Raw genomic sequence first — 21,276 nt, 5'->3', positions numbered from 1 at the left:
GTCTGTGTGTGTCTGTGTGTCTGTGTGTGTCTGTGTGTGTGTGTCTGTGTGTGTGTGTGTGTGTGTGTGTGTGTGTGTGTGTGTGTGTGTGTGTGTGTGTGTGCCTACGCTCTTAATTCTATATTTCTCTGCAATGGTCTCTTCGTGGCATCGCCAGTCTTCTGTTCCGGGTGTACGGGTCCGTTACCGTGTCGGCAGGAAGCTTGTTGGGGATCGGACCGCCAAGTCTCGGCTGGCCTCCACTGACGTCACGGAGTCCCAGTTTGCTGATGATGCGGCTCTCTACACCACCTCTTTGAGCCACCTGCAGACGATGACAAACGAGTTTGTGTCCTGTGCTTCGAGTTGGGGTCTAACTGTGAGCGTCCAGAAGACCAAGGCCATGGCGGTGAACTGCTCTGACCCGCCGCCTTCCATTGATCTTCAGGATGGAGGAAGCGTGGAGGTTGTGGACATCTTTACCTATCTTGGCAGTGTCCTGAGTGCAGACAGTGCTCTGGACAAGGAGCTCACCTCCCCTCCCGCCTTGCCAAGGCCTCTCGTGCTTTTGGCGCTTTCCAAAAGCCAATCTTCGGGTGTAGCGGCCTATCCATCAAGTCTAAGCGTCTTGTCTACAAGGCCATTGTCCTCCCTACCTTCTTCTATGGAGCAGAGGCTTGGCCCATAAAGGCCCGACAGATGAATCGCCTGAATCTGTTTCATCGCTCATGCGTCCGTTCCATCTTGGGAGTCTCAAGGAGCGATCAGCACTCCCGTCATCTTACTACTGCTGATCTAGCCCAGAGAGCGCGTCTTCCTGAAGACATTGGCACTCTCCTGCGTGAGTATCGTCTGCGTTGGCTGGGTCATGTTGCCCGTATGGACGCGGCACGGATTCCTCAACAAGTGTTGTTTGGGGAGCTCGAGGCAACCAGACTACGGCATGGGCCAAAGAAGCGTTGGCGAGACACGATTGTCGGTGATCTGCGCTCGCTGGATATTCCGGAGTCCGAGTGGTATCGGCTCGCGCAAGATCGCCCGGAATGGCGCAGGCGGGTCCATCAACATCGTCTTCCTCCCCCGGCACCGAAGGACTTTCACTACGCATGCGGCAGAGCGTTTAGGAGAAGTGGCGATTTGAAGCGTCACATCAAGTACTGCCCAACTCAGTAGCCTATCATCTCCACTGGAGATGGGGCGTCAAAGGTCAAAGGTGTGTGTGTGTGTGCGTCTGTGTGTGTGTGCGTGCGTGCGCACACGTGCGTGTGTGTGTGTGCGGACACATTTGCACATGCAATGTTGTTGTTTCTGGCCCTATGACTAATACCATACATTATTGACTGTGTGTTGTGCTGGGTGTAGGATGATCCCGGCCATGATATCCTCACACGCCGAAGACGCCGAAAGCACTTCTGCTGCTGCTGCGGCTGTTCTACCACAACCCGCATCAGCAACAGGAGCGGCGGCGGCACTGTCCGACATTCCACCAGTGGCGCTTCTCACCGAGGGAGTATCCAGTGGCGACGGGACCAGCTCTGCCACCACCGGTAGCTGCTCACCAGTGCATCGCACAGTCAGCGCACCAGTGTGTGCGTCCACACCCATCAGTCTACCCGGTATGGTGGACGACGACGACGACGACGACGGAGACGACGACAAGAACGAATCCACGGTAACTCCCGCGCCGACACTGCCGCGCTCTCCGAGCTATCCTATTGTCATGTCTTCATACACCATAACTGGCGTAAGTGATCCCGTGGAGGTGGAATTGTCGGAGAGTAACAGCACCACAGCTGGTGGTTATGACTCTGACGATGAAGAGTCATACCAGGATGCCGACGATGGTAGTCGCGACGACAGCAGAGTGAAGTGGGTCGAATCCATCTCGGTAGAAGTGTGACGTGCGTGTGCTTTGTACGCGTGTGTGTGTGTGTGTGTGTGTGTGTGTGTGTGTGTGTGTGTGTGTGTGTGTGTGTGTGTGTGTGTGTGTGTGTGTGTGTGTGCACCGGCACGTGTTGTGACGTTTGCTGTTTGCCTAGCTGCGAGCACACTAGCGTTGTCCGCTGCGTGTCTTGCTCAAATGGCACTTCACGGGTTTGGTTTCGTATTGCGTGCAATGCAATCGGGCGCTTTGCACTCCGTTCTGCGTGAGATCTCTGCATGTGTTCTTGTTGATGATGTCCTGTTGTTGTTGTTGAGCGCGTTGTAAGTGTTGCCTGTGTATATTGCCCGCTGGAATACATGCATATCCCACTGTACATTAGCCCGTAACGTAGCCCTTCTCTCCTCTCCATACTTGTACGGTTCGAATCGCTTGCGGGCTCATGAACACACAAACAAACAAATAAACAAACACAACACACACACACACACACACCGTTCGTGCGTGCACACACATGCCCTCACGTGTACATACGTACATACGAGTCAACTGCACACTGTACTCAGACCTATGTTTCTCACCTGCTGACTACTAACTGCTGTGCAGCAGCAGCAACTGCATCAGGTGATCATGTTGTGACCGGAGTCACACTGAGCGTGGTCACGTCAGTGCATGTGGCCCTCGACTCCTCTTTTCCAGCCAAGCCAAGTTCCGATTGGTTTCTTAAACAAAATTGCCATACATGTAGATTCTTCTCTTCTGCCTATATATTTTACTACTCTTCTCATCAATTAGTTAGCAGTGGGTTCTTGTTGTGTGTTCAAGTGTTCACCGCTGCATGTAGTAGGCGCATGTGTAGCTTGTAGGTTGTTATTAATTTTATTTAGTTCTCTCGTAGATTTCGAAATGCCTTCGAAATACCTTGTAGTCGAAAGTCGTCCTTTAGCTTGTCTTTCTCTGTTAGGTTACCTCTGCATTGACCTGTGAGTCAAAGTTTTTTTCTCCGTGTGTGTGTGTGTGTGTGTGTGTGTGTGTTTTACAAACACGCTGATGTTGATGTGCCTCCCTCCTTCTCCCCCGTCCCGCTCGCGTTTCTGACCTCGCCTCCACGCCAATGTTTTCAGTCGTAAAAATGAAACGAGTAACGGGTAAGGGTTTTTTTTTCCAATAGCCCGCATGCCATGATCATGTACTTTTCTCGGCTTATAAACACTCTTTTATCCTCATCATAATGATTCATGTGTATTCATGGTATTTGAAGTTCCGCTCTTGCACAGCAGCAGCAGCGCAGCGCGTTCACAGCAGCATTATATCTATCTATTTTTCACCCACCGCCATACACGTACTACACGTCTGACATCAGGGTAAAAACACAACGGACTAACACTGGCTTTGATTTTATCGACTTTGTCTTTTCTAAACCGTCATGTTAAACTGGCACCTGTGTTCTATTTGTTGTCCTCGTTCTCGTGTATTTTGCAGCAAGCTTTTTGGTATTATGCTGCCTCGCCCCTGCATTTGTGTTTTCAGTGGCCAGTCCGGTTCAGTTGTATGTGAAACACACATGATTAATTTTGATTTTGGTACTTGTACTATTCACTCGATACGTAGTCTCCTAACGCGGTGTCCTCAACTGTGTTTCGGTGTGCAATATGACTGTGTGTGTGTGGGGGGGGGGGGGGTATCAACGTTCCACTACTGCAGGTGGGCTCGTTATTCAACCTCTCAATGACTGAGTTGGGCGGTAGAGGACTCTTTATCATCCGCAGGAGGGCCTCCCTTGAACGATAATGCAGGAGAAAAGTGTACGAGGTGATTCGTCATTATTTAACACGAAAGTAAAATAGCCTTCCGTAGGGTTCGAGGTGTGAATCTTTCCATTTCGTCCTCTAAAAATGTAATACTGATGTCCTTGGATTGCAATGTTGGGATTCTCATTCACATAATCCTTGGTGTTGGGAAGCAGGTGGCAGTTGAAAAATGGCAATTTTTCCGCATATTATTTGTTGTGGTCATTTCTTAACATTATGGTAAAATAGGCCTGAGCAGCACAATTTCAAGTCAGTTTTCAATAGAAGGAGACCCTACGTCTCCAGGATGGTCCAGCAAGACTGGATCAAGATCATGTTCATCCAAATACAAGCCATTCAAGCTTACATAGCAACAGGTGTATCACCCTGATTTCATGTGTAATTGTGATCAACATCTGTTAGCAAATTCAGTGATTGCCAATGTTTGGCCATTACTAGGGCCAACACACCGACATTCCTCCTTCCCAGGCGTCGTTTCCAGTATGTAGCTATCATAATTATGCTTCCTATTCAGCTAAATATGTTGTCACTCGAGGTTGAAACCAGCGGCTATGACTCTCTTATACTCTATTTTACCGTAAACATCGCGCACATACAGACTGAAAGCTCTGGCAATGTCACTTCCTGAAGGGATATCAGTCTCAATTTTGGAGGCGAACTTGACAGAACATTGGCAATGGCAATGGCAAAAAGAAATTTGACGTGACTTTTTGCAGGTGCTTGCAATGAGATATTTTACCGATTTGTTAAGAAATGACTCAATGTTAAAAAATTACGAATCACCTCGTACAGGTATAAAAAAATACACCTCCCCACCACGTAGATGACGACACGGCGACACCCCTCCCTCTACACGTGTGCACGCATTGCGAAATCTCTTACAAACGGTAACAGGTACACACGCGCGCACACATGCGCACAGGGTCTCCATACTGCGAAGGCGTTCAATTGCCAGGCAGACATGGCCTATGATGACCAGCTAGCAGCATGGTACAGACCACGGAGGAAACAGAGAGTGTCGTTACAATTGAACAAGAAATTAGGAAATTGTATGCCCGCTAGACCTAGAGATTGGAGAATAAAAATAATCTGGCTGGCAGAGAGCGAACAGTTACGTATACACCAGGGTGGACATGACATCGCCACAGGAACTCAACACCGGGCCAATAGCTCAGCTATATCAACAAAATTAGAGAGCCCAGCAAGCTCCAGTCCCCGAGCTGTATTGAAATCCCAAATGAGAGCAAGACCCGCCATGGCACACTGCCAGTGTCTAGCAAGCGCCAGCTAAGTAATGGGAATCCTGCTGCTGCTGGTGGTGCTGCTGCTGGCGGTGCTGCTGCTGCTGGGCAGCAAATAAACAGGTGCAAAGTATCCTGCTCAATGGCCATGGTTGGTGGAAACCAGCAAGCGAGGTAAAAGCAAGCCAGCTGGGTTGAGTCAGGGAGCTAGAAGCGTGCACGCTCAGTTGCCGCACTAAATACGCCACATCACATACACACACAGCATAGTCCACGTAATTGCAGTCGCTTGGAACGCGCGCGCACTAAGCCAGTGGCAACTGCGTGCATGCTGTCGGGCAGCGCAGGTGCGAGAGACAAACAAATTCTGGCATACCATCCGGCCGTTGTTTCGGAGGGCAATGGAACAAGTGCGTCCCCGCGGCATTTTACGCACAGACCGGGAACGGCAGCAGATGAAAGCTCACCAGCACTAGCGGTGCACCGAAACACTGCGCAGCAGTGTGATCGATGCTACATGGCTAGCTGTTGACCTCACACCCAGTTAGAGACGGGCAACGCCGTGAGTCTGAGACACGTCGGCTGAATCACCGCCAGTCCACGGGAAACACGAGTCCATGGGATTGTGATGACCACAGTCAGTGCTAGTGGGCAGGCTGGCACAGGCACATTGACCATAACACACACAACCTGGTTGCTAGATCCCACCGTGAGTTCGACAAACATTGCTTTCCTCTCCCGTCGTCGTCGTCGTTGCTGTCCTACGAAGCAAAGAGGCAGTTGGGGAACGCCAGGATACGGACGGAATGGTCGCCGCTGGCAACTGCAAGCTGCTGGTGATGGCGTCGCTTCTCAGTTTGACCACTGTCGGCCGGACGCCAGCTGAGCCGATGCACTGTTTGTACGGGGCAATGACTGTGGGACACACACGAGAAAAAAAATGAAATGAATGACTTTGACCAAGCTCTGTCTATAGAGACTACGCAAAATACAGGTGAACACAATAATAGAAAAGCCGACAGGATCGCTTTTCTAGATCATCGAATATCCTTCGTATTTAGTCATAGGCCAGTGGATGACATCATCACACAGATGTAATGAGTGCCAAATAAATGAATGATATCATCACATAAAAATTAATGAACTTTCGTTTGAAGGCATAGCACGGGCTTTGGCCGTTCTGACCATAACTCCAGTAGGGGACCGACGACTCCTGGTAGAAAAGACATGCCAGCGGTAGTTCCAAGGCAATACAACACCACTCGGGGCAGAATACTGTGTGCCTACTTCCAACAAAAGTCCAAGTAACGTCGTTCTAGTTCTAGCTAATGTTCTAGTCAATAGCCTAGTCTGTACCTGTGTGTGACACGATGCACTACACTCCACTGAGTTGAGACACACCATGATGCCAGAAGCACAGCACCGTCCTCCTGACCAATCGCTAATGTGTACCTATGTCAGAAAGAGCAGAAGACAAAAAAGGACATGCAGGGGTAGAGAGTGAGTGAATGTGTGTAAGAAAGAAAGAAAGAAAGAAAGAAAGAGAGAGAGAGAGAGAGAGAGAGAGAGAGAGAGAGAGAGAGAGAGAGAGGGACAGACAGACAGACAGAGACACACACAGGAAGAGAGCGCGAAAATGCTATGGCCAATACTGCAGTGACTGTAGCGTGTCCGACACCCCTCTGCTGCAAGTGATGCATAAAGCGTGTCCGACACCCCTCTGCTGCAAGTGATGCATAAAGCGTGTCCAACACCCCTCTGCTGCAAGTGATGCATAAAGCTAACAAGTGCTGAGCAAGCTCTACCAAGAGTGCTGCTGACCAACGTCAAGGAGTGAAGTGCCTACAGTCAACTTTGCTTATAACGACACTCGGCGGGGTATCAAAAAGTGTCCTTATTCGCGAAGTGTCGTTATACCCGAAGTCCCATTATATGTGTTACAGTTGGATGGAACTTTGCTCTGGGCATGAAAATTCTGTTGTTATTCGCGAATAGATGATATGCCAAATAACGTGCAACTAGACTTGAGAGGGCATTGCAGAGTAGTTGCATACAAAGTTCAAAGTTGTACGGTTACCTGTGACTTGCATTCCTGCAGAGCTCAGGGTCTATCGTGTACACATTGTAGTACAATTTGTATGCAACTTGTGTGCGATGCCCTCTCAAGTCTAGTTGCGGGTTATTTGGCATATCACCTATTGTCGTTATATCCGCAGTCATTATGAGCCAAGTTGACTGTATACATACTAGTGATGGAGACAGCCCCCACTGTTTCGGCTAATTTAGGCATAACCAGTGTAACTATCCAGCGTCTGCTCCAGAGCCAGGTTAATCGGGTCAGCGACCCGGTTGGGGAGCACTTGGACCCGTTTGGAAAAAGAACACCGGGTCACCAAGTGACCCGGTTGGGAATACATAACATCAGAGAGTCCTAAAATGTTAAACGGCTCCCTGATGCATGCAATAGCCGCACTCGAACATACCCGGATCTGTCCCGGCTGTAAGAGCTGTGCCAGGTACACGTGTACCCGGTTGTTTTGAAATCCTAGAGGAGACACTGCTAACGTCTAAAAGATAACATAGAACTGAACACAGTTACCAGTATGGGTGTAGATTGTAGTGTACTGCAGAGGGTGAGAAGATTCTGACACACCGACACCTTTCAGTCCCAAGGCGCCCGGACAGAACAGCTTCTACTGTACTGATAATAGGGACCTTTCGCACCACTCGTACGGATACGAAACGAATGCTGATTCGTCACCTGGGTTCGAAGATTCGTCAGAATCACTGCGGAGAGCTCGTTTTCACGAATGGAAGCCTCTTCATTCGTGGCGCCCTCCGAATCCGTCAGGTACACATTTATTTGGCCAGGTACACATTTTTTCCCTTGATTCCATGATCCATGCACGTGTGTGTGAACACACCCGGCCGTACGCCAACCTACCGGCCGTATTCGTAGTTGCCACGCACATTTGCATGACGACTTGCGAAACCTGAATCTGCTTTCAACGAAACGATTACGAGCCGAATGAAACTTTGGTTTCACATTCGATTCGTAGCAAATGCGAAAGGTCCCTAATATCCTCAGCCCCCCCCCCCCCTCAACATACACACTTTTATACAGACAGAAGAACAAGCAGTTGCTGTTTGTATTCCGCTCTTTGCCTGCGGCAAATTGAGCCCTCTACGGACGATGGATGAACTTCACATGGTACACCCTTGTATATGACTTACTTTGCATCAGCTGTTGAAGTAGATGCGCCAGCTATCAAGGGTGCAAACCGAACGGCTGTGGCTGAGTCGGAGAGCTCCAGCAATGCTGAGGCAACACCCCAGCCCTGGCCACAGTCGTGGTACGGTGGAAGAGCCTTTGCCTCCATCCTGAGTGCACATGTATGTGTGTAAGAGAGAGAGAGAGAGACAGGAAACAACAGAATGAGACACAAAAGGAGAGAGAGGAAGAGAGAGAGAGAGAGAGAGAGAGAGAGAGAGAGAGAGAGAGAGAGAGAGAGAGAGACAGGAAACAACAGAATGAGACACAAAAGGAGAGAGAGGAAGAGAGAGAGAGAGAGAGAGAGAGAGAGAGAGAGAGAGAGAGAGAGAGAGAGAGAGAGAGGGAGGGAGAGAGAGAGAGGGAGGGAGAGAGAGAGAGAGATAAAGAGAGAGAGAGAGAGAAAGAGAGGGAGAGAGAGACAGGAAACAACAGAATGAGACACAAAAGGAGACAGAGGAAGAGAGAGATAAAGAGAGAGCGCTGCTGAAACTGACCTGGTGTCCTGCTGAAGCAGCGTGGCATCGTTGCTCCACAGTGCCACCTTCTTGTCACGTGAGGCAGTAGCAAACACACGATCATCCGGCGACCAGCTGCAGCTCCAAATGATGCGCTGGTGCACGGACGACTGCTTCTGAGTCGCGGCGGCCAAGGTGAACGGAGCTGAGCATGTGCAAGCACAGACAAACATATGCATAGCTATGAATACACAGTTACACACATACATGTACACTTACACATACAAAATACAAGCAGATAAGCATACACACATACACACGACCCCCCCCCCCCCCACACACACACGCATACATGCACGCGCATTCACACAGACACACACCAAACACATGCCCACAAAACACGCACAAAGCAATTATACGATCGCTTTGCTGGAGGGCCACGAAAAAAAAAAAAGCATTCGCAAAGACGTGGAGGAAATGGGGGTGCGACTTAGAGTCGAGTGCGACTAATAATTATTGAGGAAATATGGTACATGTATATTGTACAGCACACTGTACTCAAGCGCATATCGGCACCAAGAGCATAATATTCCCCCAAGTGTGTGCAACTCTGCATATGGGGTGTCCGACGGCGAACACTCACATCGCGTGTATCAGGTACGTTCTGAACTACGTGCAACTGGGGATAGCGTGCGAGCAATCTGAAAATCTGCAATGATTAGTATAATATCGCAAAGTAGACTGCACTCAGGCGCATACCGGCGGCACAGACAACTCGTGAATAACAACACAATCTACAGACATAGTGACCACCCGCGACTGCAAGCTTTCACCCTCACAACAACAACAACAAAAGAAGCTGTTCCAATGCCCGATCGACGGTCGTTATTCAAAATGGTGACTGTGTACGGGTACAGTCAGACATCGCACATCCGTTTTCCACAACAAATATCCGGATAGGCGAGAGAACCGGATAATCAAACATACAGACTGTAGGTATGCATGACATATGCTGTAAATCGGTAACCATCGATTTTCTTCCAGATGGCGAGGGATCCGGATAAAAGAGGACCGGATAAGCAAAGTCTGATTGTACTACATTGTAGAAGTGGATGCTATACTGGGTGGGCACCCTATGCTTTTACAACACAAGATAACCCCCATACAATCCAGAGGCTCACCGCCGCTCGAGGTCTCGTCCCATCTCCATAGCGACCATGTCCTGTCACGTGACACGGCCAGCAGCCACTCGCCACTGTTGGAGAAGCAGAGCTGCGTGACGGTCAGACCGTGATAGGTCAGCGTGCCGCAGAGTTTCCACGATGATGACGCCGCCGACGACTGCGTATCCCATAGCAACACGGCGGCATGCTGGGCCTTGCTGGCCTTGCACGCCGAGGCCAGGTAGTGGCGGCCGTCGGACGCCAGCGCAAACAGCTCGTAGCCGTGGCCGTAGAGCTTCTGCGTCTCCGGCCAGAGCGTGTTCTGCAGCAGGTCTTCCTCATACGGCGGACTGCACAGCTCGGTGGCCGAAAACGCCGGCAAGCGGTTCACGTCGGCCGCGCCAAACTGCTCGCTTTCCTCGTCGGCGCGTTTACCCTTGGCGTCGGAATCACCGTAGACTGCCTTGTTGGACAGGCCCAGTGCTGGTACGGTGGCACCCAGAGGTAGCGCGGCGGCTTGGCTGCTGCTACTCACCTCACGCCCGCCGATGCTGGACAGGTTACGGAGAAAGAGCGCCGAGGCGTCAAACACGCGTATGACCTTCTCGTCGGCGCCGCACGCGTACTGGAACGGCGCGGTCATAGCCAGGCACTGGAGGTCGTAACCGTGGATCTGCGGGCGCGCAACCTCGTGCCAAGACGACGCCAGTGTGCCAGTGGTGGTGGAGGAGGCCGGTGGCGTAAGAGCCGGGCGATTCCACTCGGCGTGAAGGCGGCACGTCTGATCCTTGCTGACCGACAGGAGACAGCCGTCGGGCGACCAGGCCAGGTCCAGGACGGGACCAAAGTGCCCACTGGCGACGACGCGCGGCTGCCAGGTGCGCGCCTCGGCCGCGTAGCGCCACAGGTGAAAGGCGCCTTGGTAACCGTGTCCGATAATCCACTGTCCGCACGGGCTGAACGCGGCGCCGTAGAAGCCCAGAGTGTTGCCGCCGATGTCGCCCATGCGCGACTCGTCCAGCCAGACCGACGCGTCGTGATCGAAACGCCACACCATCAGCGTCTTGTCCATGGACGCCGACAGCAAGCACAGCGGCTGCTCAACAGTACCCCTATCGTCATTGCTGATCACCGCCGGCTGCCAGGTCACGCCGTATATCCAGTGCTCGTGGCCCGACAGGATGGCGTCGAGAGTGGCCGAAAACCTATGCACGCCGACCGAGAAGCTGTTCTCGCGCAAGCGGATCTCCGGAACCACGTTACCGCCGTCCGATACCGCCGTCATCGCAGCTGCATCGGTGATTGGATCGTCGCTGACGATGCGCCACACACGTACGTAGCTATCCTGAGCACCGGACGCCAGCAGCAAATCGCCAGTCGTCGGTGTGCCTTCGCCGCTGCTGCTGCTGCGGTCGCGCTGAGCAAACTCCACCGTTCGCACCCAGTCTTCATGGCCAGCGAGGTGCTGCACCAGACGCCACTCATCACCACCAGCAGCAGGAGCAGCTGCTGCTTGCAACGCCCACAGGTGTATGTGCATGTCCTCGGCCGCGCATGCCAGCAATGGTGACCCGGTCACCGGCAGCAGACCAAATGATACATCCAGGACGAAGCTACGACGTCCGCACGTCAACGACTGAACAAACTCGTACCGCTGCTCGCGCCCACCACCACCGCCGCTGCGCTTCCACATACACACCGTGCTGTCTGCACTGGACGATGCAATCCACTCGGTACCGTTCACACTGCACGTTGCCACGCTGACGACCACGTCCGAGTGATGCGACAGCACCTGGCTCTGTACCATTTCTACACACAGACTCTCGCCGTCATCAGCACGGTGAGTTCGCTTGATACGCCACACGATCACAGTCCTGTCCACGGAGCCAGACACCAGCTCAGAGCAGCAGGCGCCATCTTGGTGTTCCGCCTCGCCGCTGCTGCTGCCGCCGCCGGCAAGTCCAACGCTGGCTGCACTGGGTGTGAACCACGCCACGCAGTTCACACGGTCTGTGTGACCTCGCAGCGTGCAAACGACACGTTTGTGATCCTCGCTGGACGGGGAGTAGATCGACACGGTCCTGTTGGAGGCGAACGCCACGAGGCCATCAGCTGCCCAGGCACACGAGTGAGGAGAGCAGCTACAGCCAGTGCTCACATAATCCAATGATACGCTTGAGGAGTCCTCCCCAGCAGTTGCCATCCTGCAATGTTACAGTCTTCAAAAATAGCTTCAATACGTGAACAGCGGCTTGCTTCACTCAATCATCACCGGATACGCGACACACTGATAGGCCAAATGCAATAGAAAGACGTTCATAGGCCACTAATCCGCACAGGGGAAGAGCAAAGAGGCATGTACCTACGCAGCAGTAAAAACAAAGCAACATGATAAGCTCCCAAACTCTCTTCTGACAATGGTTCTGGTAATTTTTACTCGTCCAGCATTTCGTTGAAAAGTGAAATCTGGAAATGGAAAAAAAAAATTATTACCGGTGAGGAATGACGATCGTTGAGTGCGCCGTGCGCACGTGACCTAGTACTACCCGTAGTCTAGGCTAGTAGTAGTAGTACAGCATACGTACTTCAGAAGTGAATGACGTAATGACGTCAGGCGAAATAATTCGAAAGTGCAGTGTGCTTCTTTGCTGTATCATCTTTACCACAAAAAAGTACAAGTCTTGTGCGACGTGACCAGGCACTGCAGTGGCAGTACTCGTACCGCAGTGCGATAGACTCCGCACGCGCACGTCGCGCGCGCGTCGATGCGCGCACGTCCCAGCAAATCGCGCCCACGAATGCGGCGAAACCGCAATGTGTTTAGTCTGCTATCTCTGCGCATTTACTTCAGTTCTTTTACTAAGTTTTAGAGCCCATGGCCCAATGCCACTTCACTTGCCAGTGCCACACTCTTCGTCCAGTCTACAGACTACTCTGTGACCCAGTGGCAGTGCCCAGCGGCAGTGCTCTACAGTACAGTAGCGTCGTAGTGACACTGGATAATGAACACCTCCTCTGGTGCTCGGGAAAAGACTCAAGAGAGTGGCAGCTGCTATGGCATGGGCACTTCGAAACTGAACTCCAAAGCAGAAGTGGCGTCAACTGAAGCGTGGAAGTGAATCAGAAATCCCCGACCCTGGCCTGGTAGTTTCCTTCCTTCTACTAGTAGTGTACTACCAAGATTACTGACAGTTGTAAGTTCAAGTAAAGTGTACGTCTCCAGGCTAGCCTCCGTGATAAATATATGTACAGTCAACTAACTAATTCGCTAATAACGACTGCGGATATAACGACAATTCGCGAATAACGACACAGAATTTCTATGCACAGAGCAAAATCCCATCCAACTGTAATCATACAATGATACATGTACATCATGTACATGTACATGTTTCTGTCAATCTAACAAAATTTATACATGTACATGTACATGTACATTATTATTATTACAACACCTGAAAAGAAAATCAGCCAGTACGGGAGATGTGGGTGTTAACCAACCATGGTGAATAAAAATAATTAATTTACCCCTTTAGCGCGAGCGTCGTACTAGTACGACGCACATGAGTTGCATGCCCCACGGCCGTCGTACTAGTACGACGCGCGCTGTACACTGTACAGTGAACCTGCATCTCATAGTCGTGGAGTCCGTCTTGAGTCAATAGTGACTTGTTCAAACTATCGTAACTCACTCAATACTGGGTCGATTCTCACAATCGAAACATGTATCTGCAAGAGAAAACTCTCAGCTAGCGATAGAGACAATCGCCGAAGCGATGCGACTACCGGTGTAATAGGTCGCCGAGTGGTATCAGGAGGCACACACAAGAAGACTGGTTAATATTATGTTCTTCGGCTCAATCTGCCTGAAGTTATGTATACAACTGCTCCGGCTCAATCTGCCTGGAGGGACTCGGAAAGGAATACAACTGCTCCGGCTCAATCTGCCAGGAGGGACTCTGTTCTGTTCTCTTATGTTCTGCTCTGCTCTGAAGAAATGAGTAAAGCATGGCAGCTTTTATAGGGCGAAAAGGAAGGAGATCATCATAGCGTCTGCATGAGCCATGAGTCATGAAAAAGGGCAAAAGTCTGTTGTGTCAGTCCAAACAGAACTTGGGAAGGCATAGCAACAGTATCTAAATGTATAAGGATGAAAGAAGCAAACGGAACTTTGGAGGGGAACAGAGGCCAGGGAGGGCATTAGCAAATGGATGCAAACCGGATTTAGAAAGGGGCATGTCTGTGCTCATGACCTCAGTCAGGGTCAGGGAGGTACAGTACACCATGTGGGTGTTAGTTCTACATGTACATAATAATAGGTGTGATGATCTAAACTAGCAAAGATATGTAGTATGCAATCCAGCAAGCGCAAGGGAAACACAAGTGGTGAGAAGTGATTATAATAATTAGCTTTGCAGGCTTGTCAGCAAAGGAGTGACAAGAGTCATGCAGTGCGTGTACGTGTACATGTGACATGATTAGAGGTCAGTAGATATTACATAGTACTAGCAAGGCAGGGATACTACACCCTCCCTTCCTACAGATAATCACGCCCTCGTGATTTTTCCAAAGTATTAAACAAGGCTTGGTAGACTGATAATAAAGTAGGGACCCTGTGTGTATAATGTGTGAAGGACCTGTCTCTCTGTGGAGCGGGAAAAATTTCGGACGGTAAAAAAAGGATGTGTAAAATCGCGTCACTGTGGACGGTAACAGTTCTTCATTCGCGTCTCTCTGGGACGGTACAACGGGAAAAGTAGACTCGCGCATCATGTGGCGGTATATCATGTTACATGGACTGGTTATTTGAGTGCGTGCTTGCAGGGTATACAGTATTTTGGGTCTGAACTGATTGCTTGGTCGTTACGGGGTGGACATGATCGGGATGGGTGATGAAAAGGCTAGGAAACTTTGTGATCAAAACCTTGAGAAAGCGGTTGTACGGAAGCTGCAGTGTGGCGAAATGTTGGGTGATCTAGAACTGTGTACTGCATGTATCTGGACGTACATGAAGGTACATGGAGGGTTGTGAGTCCTAGGTTGTTGATCGAATGGTGGGGCGGGGACTGGGAGTGGGATTGTCTATGGGATGGATTTGCTGAAGGGACGTGGAGGGCCTTGTGTATCGCGTGTAGTGTAGCAATCAAACTAAAGGTGAGAGATGTTAGCAGGGGAACAACTTTGGCAGCAGAACGAGTTAGTGAGAGGAATATGGCAGCAATGATCATGATCACAGAATGGAAACAATCACGGGATGGCGGAGCTTGCATGGTAGGGGTGGCATATGTACTCACGTTAGTAACAGGTGCATTTGAAAGGGTTGGCGATAGAGTTGCGATACAGCAAGTAGGGTGACATACCTGGGTTGAAGTGAAGATGGGTCGTGTCGCGCGAGGACGATAGCAATACGCTATGTCATGGCCAATTTTCTTGCAGGATCGGCAATAGGGACGGAGACGAAAGGGCCGACGTCGCTTGGGTCGTATATATACCGGTAGTACTACAGGGACATGCCGGAGGGCATGAGAGCTCGCTGGAGAAGTATGGTGATCCACTTTGCCGGAACGCGGGCGTCGCAGCGTCGATCTGCTGTTCGGATGGACTGGCGAACCGAGATTCTGCATCGTTGTCAGATCGTCATGGGTTCAGAACCGCGGTGGGGGCCAATTAACGGTGCTTTCCGCTCATCGTTCGAGGCTGCCATCAATGTAATAGGTACTTATAACGAAACTGACGACAACGATTGACTAAGGACAACTTTAACCACGCCTGCCACCAGTGTAATAGGTAGGTTCGAATCTTACAAAGGAACGTCGTTAACTTTAACCACCGCTGCCACCAGTGTAATACAGATACTAGGTTGGTTCGAATCTAGCAATTATAAAATTGAACCACCGCTGCCACCAGTGTAATAGGTCGCCGAGTGGTATCAGGAGGCACACACAAGAAGACTGGTTAATATTATGTTCTTCGGCTCAATCTGCCTGAAGTTATGTATACAACTGCTCCGGCTCAATCTGCCTGGAGGGACTCGGAAAGGAATACAACTGCTCCGGCTCAATCTGCCAGGAGGGACTCTGTTCTGTTCTCTTATGTTCTGCTCTGCTCTGAAGAAATGAGTAAAGCATGGCAGCTTTTATAGGGCGAAAAGGAAGGAGATCATCATAGCGTCTGCATGAGCCATGAGTCATGAAAAAGGGCAAAAGTCTGTTGTGTCAGTCCAAACAGAACTTGGGAAGGCATAGCAACAGTATCTAAATGTATAAGGATGAAAGAAGCAAACGGAACTTTGGAGGGGAACAGAGGCCAGGGAGGGCATTAGCAAATGGATGCAAACCGGATTTAGAAAGGGGCATGTCTGTGCTCATGACCTCAGTCAGGGTCAGGGAGGTACAGTACACCATGTGGGTGTTAGTTCTACATGTACATAATAATAGGTGTGATGATCTAAACTAGCAAAGATATGTAGTATGCAATCCAGCAAGCGCAAGGGAAACACAAGTGGTGAGAAGTGATTATAATAATTAGCTTTGCAGGCTTGTCAGCAAAGGAGTGACAAGAGTCATGCAGTGCGTGTACGTGTACATGTGACATGATTAGAGGTCAGTAGATATTACATAGTACTAGCAAGGCAGGGATACTACACCGGTTGTTGAGATATGCGACTCGACACGGCAAATTTCAACTCGATCTTTTTGCGCAGTCTGCAGAACGCGTATTTTCCATCATGGATCATTTTTGCGCTACCTGCTGCCATTGAAACAAGATTCAAATGATGGTAGTGGATCCCATGAGTCCTCACAAAAAATTTGAGCTCGATACGAGCAAGGAGACCGAAATGGCAGCTGAATATTTGAGCTCGGTTAGTCTTGGCCGTGCTCAAGTCTGTCGAGCGCGTGGATGGAGTTTGCCAGACTGTAGCACGGGGTTTTGGTTTCGCTCCGAGCTGGGTTTGACATCAGTTTGTCCCTCGTCTCAAGACCTTTCCAGGAAGCTCAAGATCGTGGAATTCGTCCAAGGGAAGGTAAAGTTATCGATCCTTGAGCAGCTAGTACTTTCATGGGAAAATGCGACTTTTACAGGTGTTGACGTGGGGCGCGTTCAGGTAGCGTCGTGCTAAAGGGGGTAGGTTTAAAGAAGAAAAGTAACGGTCAAGACGGAGAAGCTACATGTATACATCATGACATGTACATGTACATGTACATGTCATGTAATGAGACTTCGGGCATAACGACACTTCGCGAATAAGGACACTTTTCTTGATGCCACGCCGAGTGTCGTTATCAGCGAAGTTGACTGTAGATTGTCTAATCCCCAAGACGAAAGAGAAGTATACGTACATGTATATACAGTCATGTACATGTAGTAGCCGACTGGCTGAAAGAAAAAAAAGATAAAAGAGAAAAGGAAACAGCCACTGTGACCCAGTGAGTCCCTAGGCCCTCCGCACAATGCAGTTGAGTGGGGCTGACAGCATGACATTGAGGACGAGTGTCCCGCATTCCATTCCCTTTATTAAATAATGAGTATTCACTTTCAATCACATAGTAGTCAGGTTGGGCCTCATTTCCTCTGTGCTGCGCTGACGAGTCCATAAAGGACGAAACAGTTCTGTCCGCAGATTGAGTATTTCGCTCCTGCTCTTGTAGCAGTTGAGCACTCTTGCGTGGGGTAGTGCCTTTGCTGTTTGCGTTATGCAGAGGTCACTGACTTGTCAGTTTGAGCACTCTGGCAAGGTACGTTCGGACCTGATTGGAAATTTTTATTTCCAATTTTTATTTCCATTGCTATCAGGTTCGGCCTCATTTCCTCTGTGCTGCGCTGACGAGTCCACAAAGGACGAAACAGTTCTGTCCGCAGATTGAGTAGTACCCATGTACATGTAGCCACAGCAGGCGCTAGGCCGCATCATAGTGATGTCTCCAAGCTCCGGCTGTTCTCTAGTTATTTTGCTGCTCCGCTCCAACCCCAGTCCGGCTTGGGGCTTGGGCCCAGGCGCTAGGCTAGGCATGCACCGGCAAGTCTTGGGCATGCACAGTTCTAAGTACTGCAGCAGCCGCAGGGGTTCTTGCTTTGTTTCCTCTCTCCTGACCTGACGCATTGACGGTGACAGCAGGCCACTGATATCATAATCATTTTTATATACAGTAAAACCGAAGGACGTACCCAGAGTGCTGACAGTGCTCAACACCACAAAGGCAGAGCGTAATACACAACAGAACAACAAGGACAATCAAGGCTTGTTTGCTGCTACTTTTAAAAGTTTCATGCTCACGCAATCATCAGGCAACAATTTGTTGTGTATACAGTAAAACCTGTAACTAAAGACCACCGTGACTAGCGACCAGCCTGGTACTACAGTAAAACCTGTAACTAAAGACCACCGTGACTAACGACCAGCCTGGTACTACCGACCACTTCGTCAGGCACGGACGGTCTCACATTGTGGTTGTGCGGTGCAAACCTCTAACTAAGGATCACATGCCACTGAAGACCGCTTTCTCTGGCCCCAAAAGGTGGTCGTTAGTCACAGGTTTTACTGTACATTCTACATGTAGAGATGAGTTGAAAAATGCCTTGCCACAAAGCAGACTCGAAACTTGTACCGTGTGCCAGTCCCCCAGTACGAGAAGCTGATGCGCGAGAACATACCGAAAAAAGACAAGCTCGCTCCCGATATACGCGGACATCAACGCTGAAGCAAAAGCAATTGCCGTCGACCTCCAACTGGAAGACCGAATGGAGTGTCTCGCCAACTTGAGGCGCAAGCGTTTAGCCTGCCACGCAGGCTGATAAACCCGGCGAAGTCGGACGTGGGCGTCGTCAGCAAGGACATACTCGACGGTATCATCGGCCCCATGCGCAAAGATGTCTGCAAGAACTTGTGGAAGAACACCTCAGCAGTGGTCACTTGGTTCAAGGATATCGAGAACAAATCAAGATTTACATTCATCGTGTTCGACATTGTGGACTTCTACCCGTCTATTACGGAAGACCTCCTGCTGCAAGATCTCGACTACGCGAAGTCGTTTGCCCCAATATCCAAAAAAGAAGCAGACATCATAATTGCACTGCCGCCGGTAAATCGCTGTTGTTCAACAAAGGACAAGCGTGGGTAAAGATTTAAGTCTAAAGAACTAGAAGGAGAAGGATGGATCTTTCGACGCCACTATGGGCTCATGCGGTGGAGCTGAGGCTTGTGAGCTTGTAGTTGTAGCAGCCTTCATCATGTTCATACTCGGGTCCAGCGGATTCTGCCGGCAGAAAAATTGGCAGAATTCGGTACTTTTTCTGGTAAGTTCCATGCATGTTTGGTATGTGGATAAAGAAATGGAGCAGAATTCGAGGAATTGCCCGCCATAAGGTTTGTATGGTTCTGCCAATTTCACTGCTTTTCGAGCAGAATCTGCCACCATTTCGAGCAGAATCCGCCGGTCCCTACGTCACACTCAGCAAGCTTCACCCTCTAACTAAGTCTATGTAATTAAATTATTTAGTTCTAGGCGAGGAATGTGTCGGGTTGTATCGGGATGATGGTCTGGCCATGGTGTATACTATTACTAAGAGTACATAACTACACAGTGTAGTTATGTACTCTTGCTATTACTAGTATTATCCCTGCCTTGCTAGTACTGAACTGTAGCCTGACTACTAGCAAGAGTACATAACCATGACAACCCCCTCTTGCTACTAGTACTACTCTTGGTATTACTATACTACGTCTATTTTTACTCGAGTTATGTCACAATACGCACACGCATTGCATGACACTAATGTCACCTCCTTTGCTGACAAACCTACATAATCACTTCTCACCACTAACGACGTTACGTGTGACTTGTGAAGTCTGAAGAAGTATTACACGTAACGTTAGTTGTGCTTCCCTTGCGCTTACTGGATTGCATACTTCAGTACAGGTCTGCTCTCGATAACAACTCTCACTTGTACATAAACCTCGCTAGTACATAAAAAAATCAAATCCCGCGCCGAAACAGCATCACTCCCATACAAATTTTGTTCTACACAACATAATCCTATTCATTGCATTCCCAACTCATCACAACCACGCGCTCTTCAGCCGAACCATACAGACACCAGCAAGGACACTTCCGTTGAGAGATAATAATTATTGCTCCACGCCTCTAGACAGCTGTTTCGCTCCCTGTCGTAGCTCATCAGTAGAGGATGATAATGATGATAATGGAGGAATGATCATTCTTATACACCAGAAATGGCGCAAGTGCGACAGGTCGGTGTGAATCCTGAACGGCAACCGAGCCTGTCGCGTTAGGGGATCTCGGCGGTGAGTCTCGCCTGGCCTGCATACATGGACATTGCAACATCATAATAATAAACAACATACATGTACTTTCCTTTGGCATCAGTATTCCGCGTAAGATTTTCGTCGCCTGTGTGGTGTGTTTCTCCACCAATGAGCGCGTACTATGATTTATCGCTGTTCTCACACTTTACCATTTTAGCAGCTTGCATATGCCATTGATATAATGTGGAAAGCGCGCACTTGCGCCATTTCTGGTGTATAAGAATGATCATTCCTCCATTATCATCATTATCATCCTCTACTGATGAGCTCCGACAGGGAGCGAAACAGCTGTCTAGAGGCGTGGAGCAATAATTATTATCTCTCAACGGAAGTGTCCTTGCTGGTGTCTGTATGGTTCGGCTGAAGAGCGCGTGGTTGTGATGAGTTGGGAATGCAATGAATTGAAAATATGGCCGAAAGCTCTGTCGCAATATTTAGTTCCAACATAATTAGGGCTGAAACAATTATACCAATAACTCGCATATCGATCGTTAAGAGTGCTATCGATAATCGTTAGTGCTCAAAACGAGTGCTAACGATTTTTATGCATGCATATCAGTGACAGTATTCTAGCCCTTGCACTCCATCCGATAGTGAACACGAGTATAATCATGTACTTTCAAGCGAAGTAAAATTGATTTGTGGCTTTGAAAGAGATCGGGAGAGAAGACTTTGTCTTTTCGGTTCATTTGTGGGAGAGGTCGGAGATAAGAGCAGTTGCCAGATGGTGAGGACAAGATTCTTTGTTCTAGAAACAACATGAAATTTTCTAGTTCATGTTGACAAAACCAGCCAAATGTCTACAGATGTCAACAGTGCAGAGCCAAAAGTTTCTAACGTAGCCAAGGTATCGTGGAATTTCTTCATAAACTGGTGTTCGAGGTACACGGGTAGAGCCGACAAGAATCGATAAAACCAATATATCGATCGTTAATGATATCGGTTGATCGTTAGGAGTTATTGAATGATCGTTTCAGCCCTAAACATAATCCTACATAACATAAACCTCGACATAACACACGCTACGGCGGTCCCCGAAGTGCGCACTCTCGATACAACATAACACTTGCACGGTACGATCAAGCGGTAGCTGTAGCTAGGCAGTTTAGGCCAGTTTAGTCCTACATAACGTAAACCTCGGCATAAC

The 21,276-nt window shown here is 49.5% G+C and overlaps 2 protein-coding genes across 2 annotated transcripts in view; one reads left to right on the top strand and one right to left on the bottom strand.

The window, feature by feature from the left end:
* LOC135811346 (E3 ubiquitin-protein ligase MGRN1-like) overlaps positions 1-3,499 on the top strand; it is a 19,808-nt gene extending 16,309 nt beyond the window's left edge. Inside the window, exon 13 of the mRNA XM_065324574.1 lies at positions 1,342-3,499. Coding sequence (XP_065180646.1) covers positions 1,342-1,879 — 538 coding nt within the window. The 3' untranslated portion in view covers positions 1,880-3,499. The remainder of the gene's footprint in view (positions 1-1,341) is intronic.
* Positions 3,500-4,674: 1,175 nt separating this feature from the next.
* Positions 4,675-12,236, bottom strand: LOC135811345 (elongator complex protein 2-like). Its single transcript, XM_065324573.1, has 5 exons — positions 9,824-12,236; positions 8,682-8,847; positions 8,148-8,294; positions 6,270-6,365; positions 4,675-5,828 (listed from the first exon to the last, which is right to left on the bottom strand). Exons 1-5 carry the CDS (start codon positions 12,006-12,008, stop codon positions 5,675-5,677), a joined length of 2,748 nt encoding a protein of 915 aa, XP_065180645.1. The 5' UTR covers positions 12,009-12,236; the 3' UTR covers positions 4,675-5,674.
* Positions 12,237-21,276: the final 9,040 nt, after the last annotated feature.

The sequence above is a fragment of the Sycon ciliatum genome, chromosome 3, assembly GCF_964019385.1.
Source record: "Sycon ciliatum chromosome 3, ocSycCili1.1, whole genome shotgun sequence".
NCBI lineage: Eukaryota > Metazoa > Porifera > Calcarea > Leucosolenida > Sycettidae > Sycon > Sycon ciliatum.
Note: the sequence above shows the minus strand (reverse complement) of the source record. Positions and strands in the feature narration are given on the sequence as shown.

What these genes read in the sequence shown, in the direction of transcription:
- LOC135811345 (XM_065324573.1), bottom strand. Translation starts at nt 12,008, where the DNA reads ATGGCAACTGCTGGGGAGGACTCCTCAAGCGTATCATTGGATTATGTG. An exon ending in CTGCTTCAGCAGGACACCAG is followed by an intron (nt 8,295 to 8,681) that starts GTCAGTTTCAGC and finishes ATGTGCACTCAG; the next exon opens with GATGGAGGCAAAGGCTCTTC. An exon ending in ACTTCAACAGCTGATGCAAA is followed by an intron (nt 6,366 to 8,147) that starts GTAAGTCATATA and finishes TTTCTGACATAG; the next exon opens with GTACACATTAGCGATTGGTC.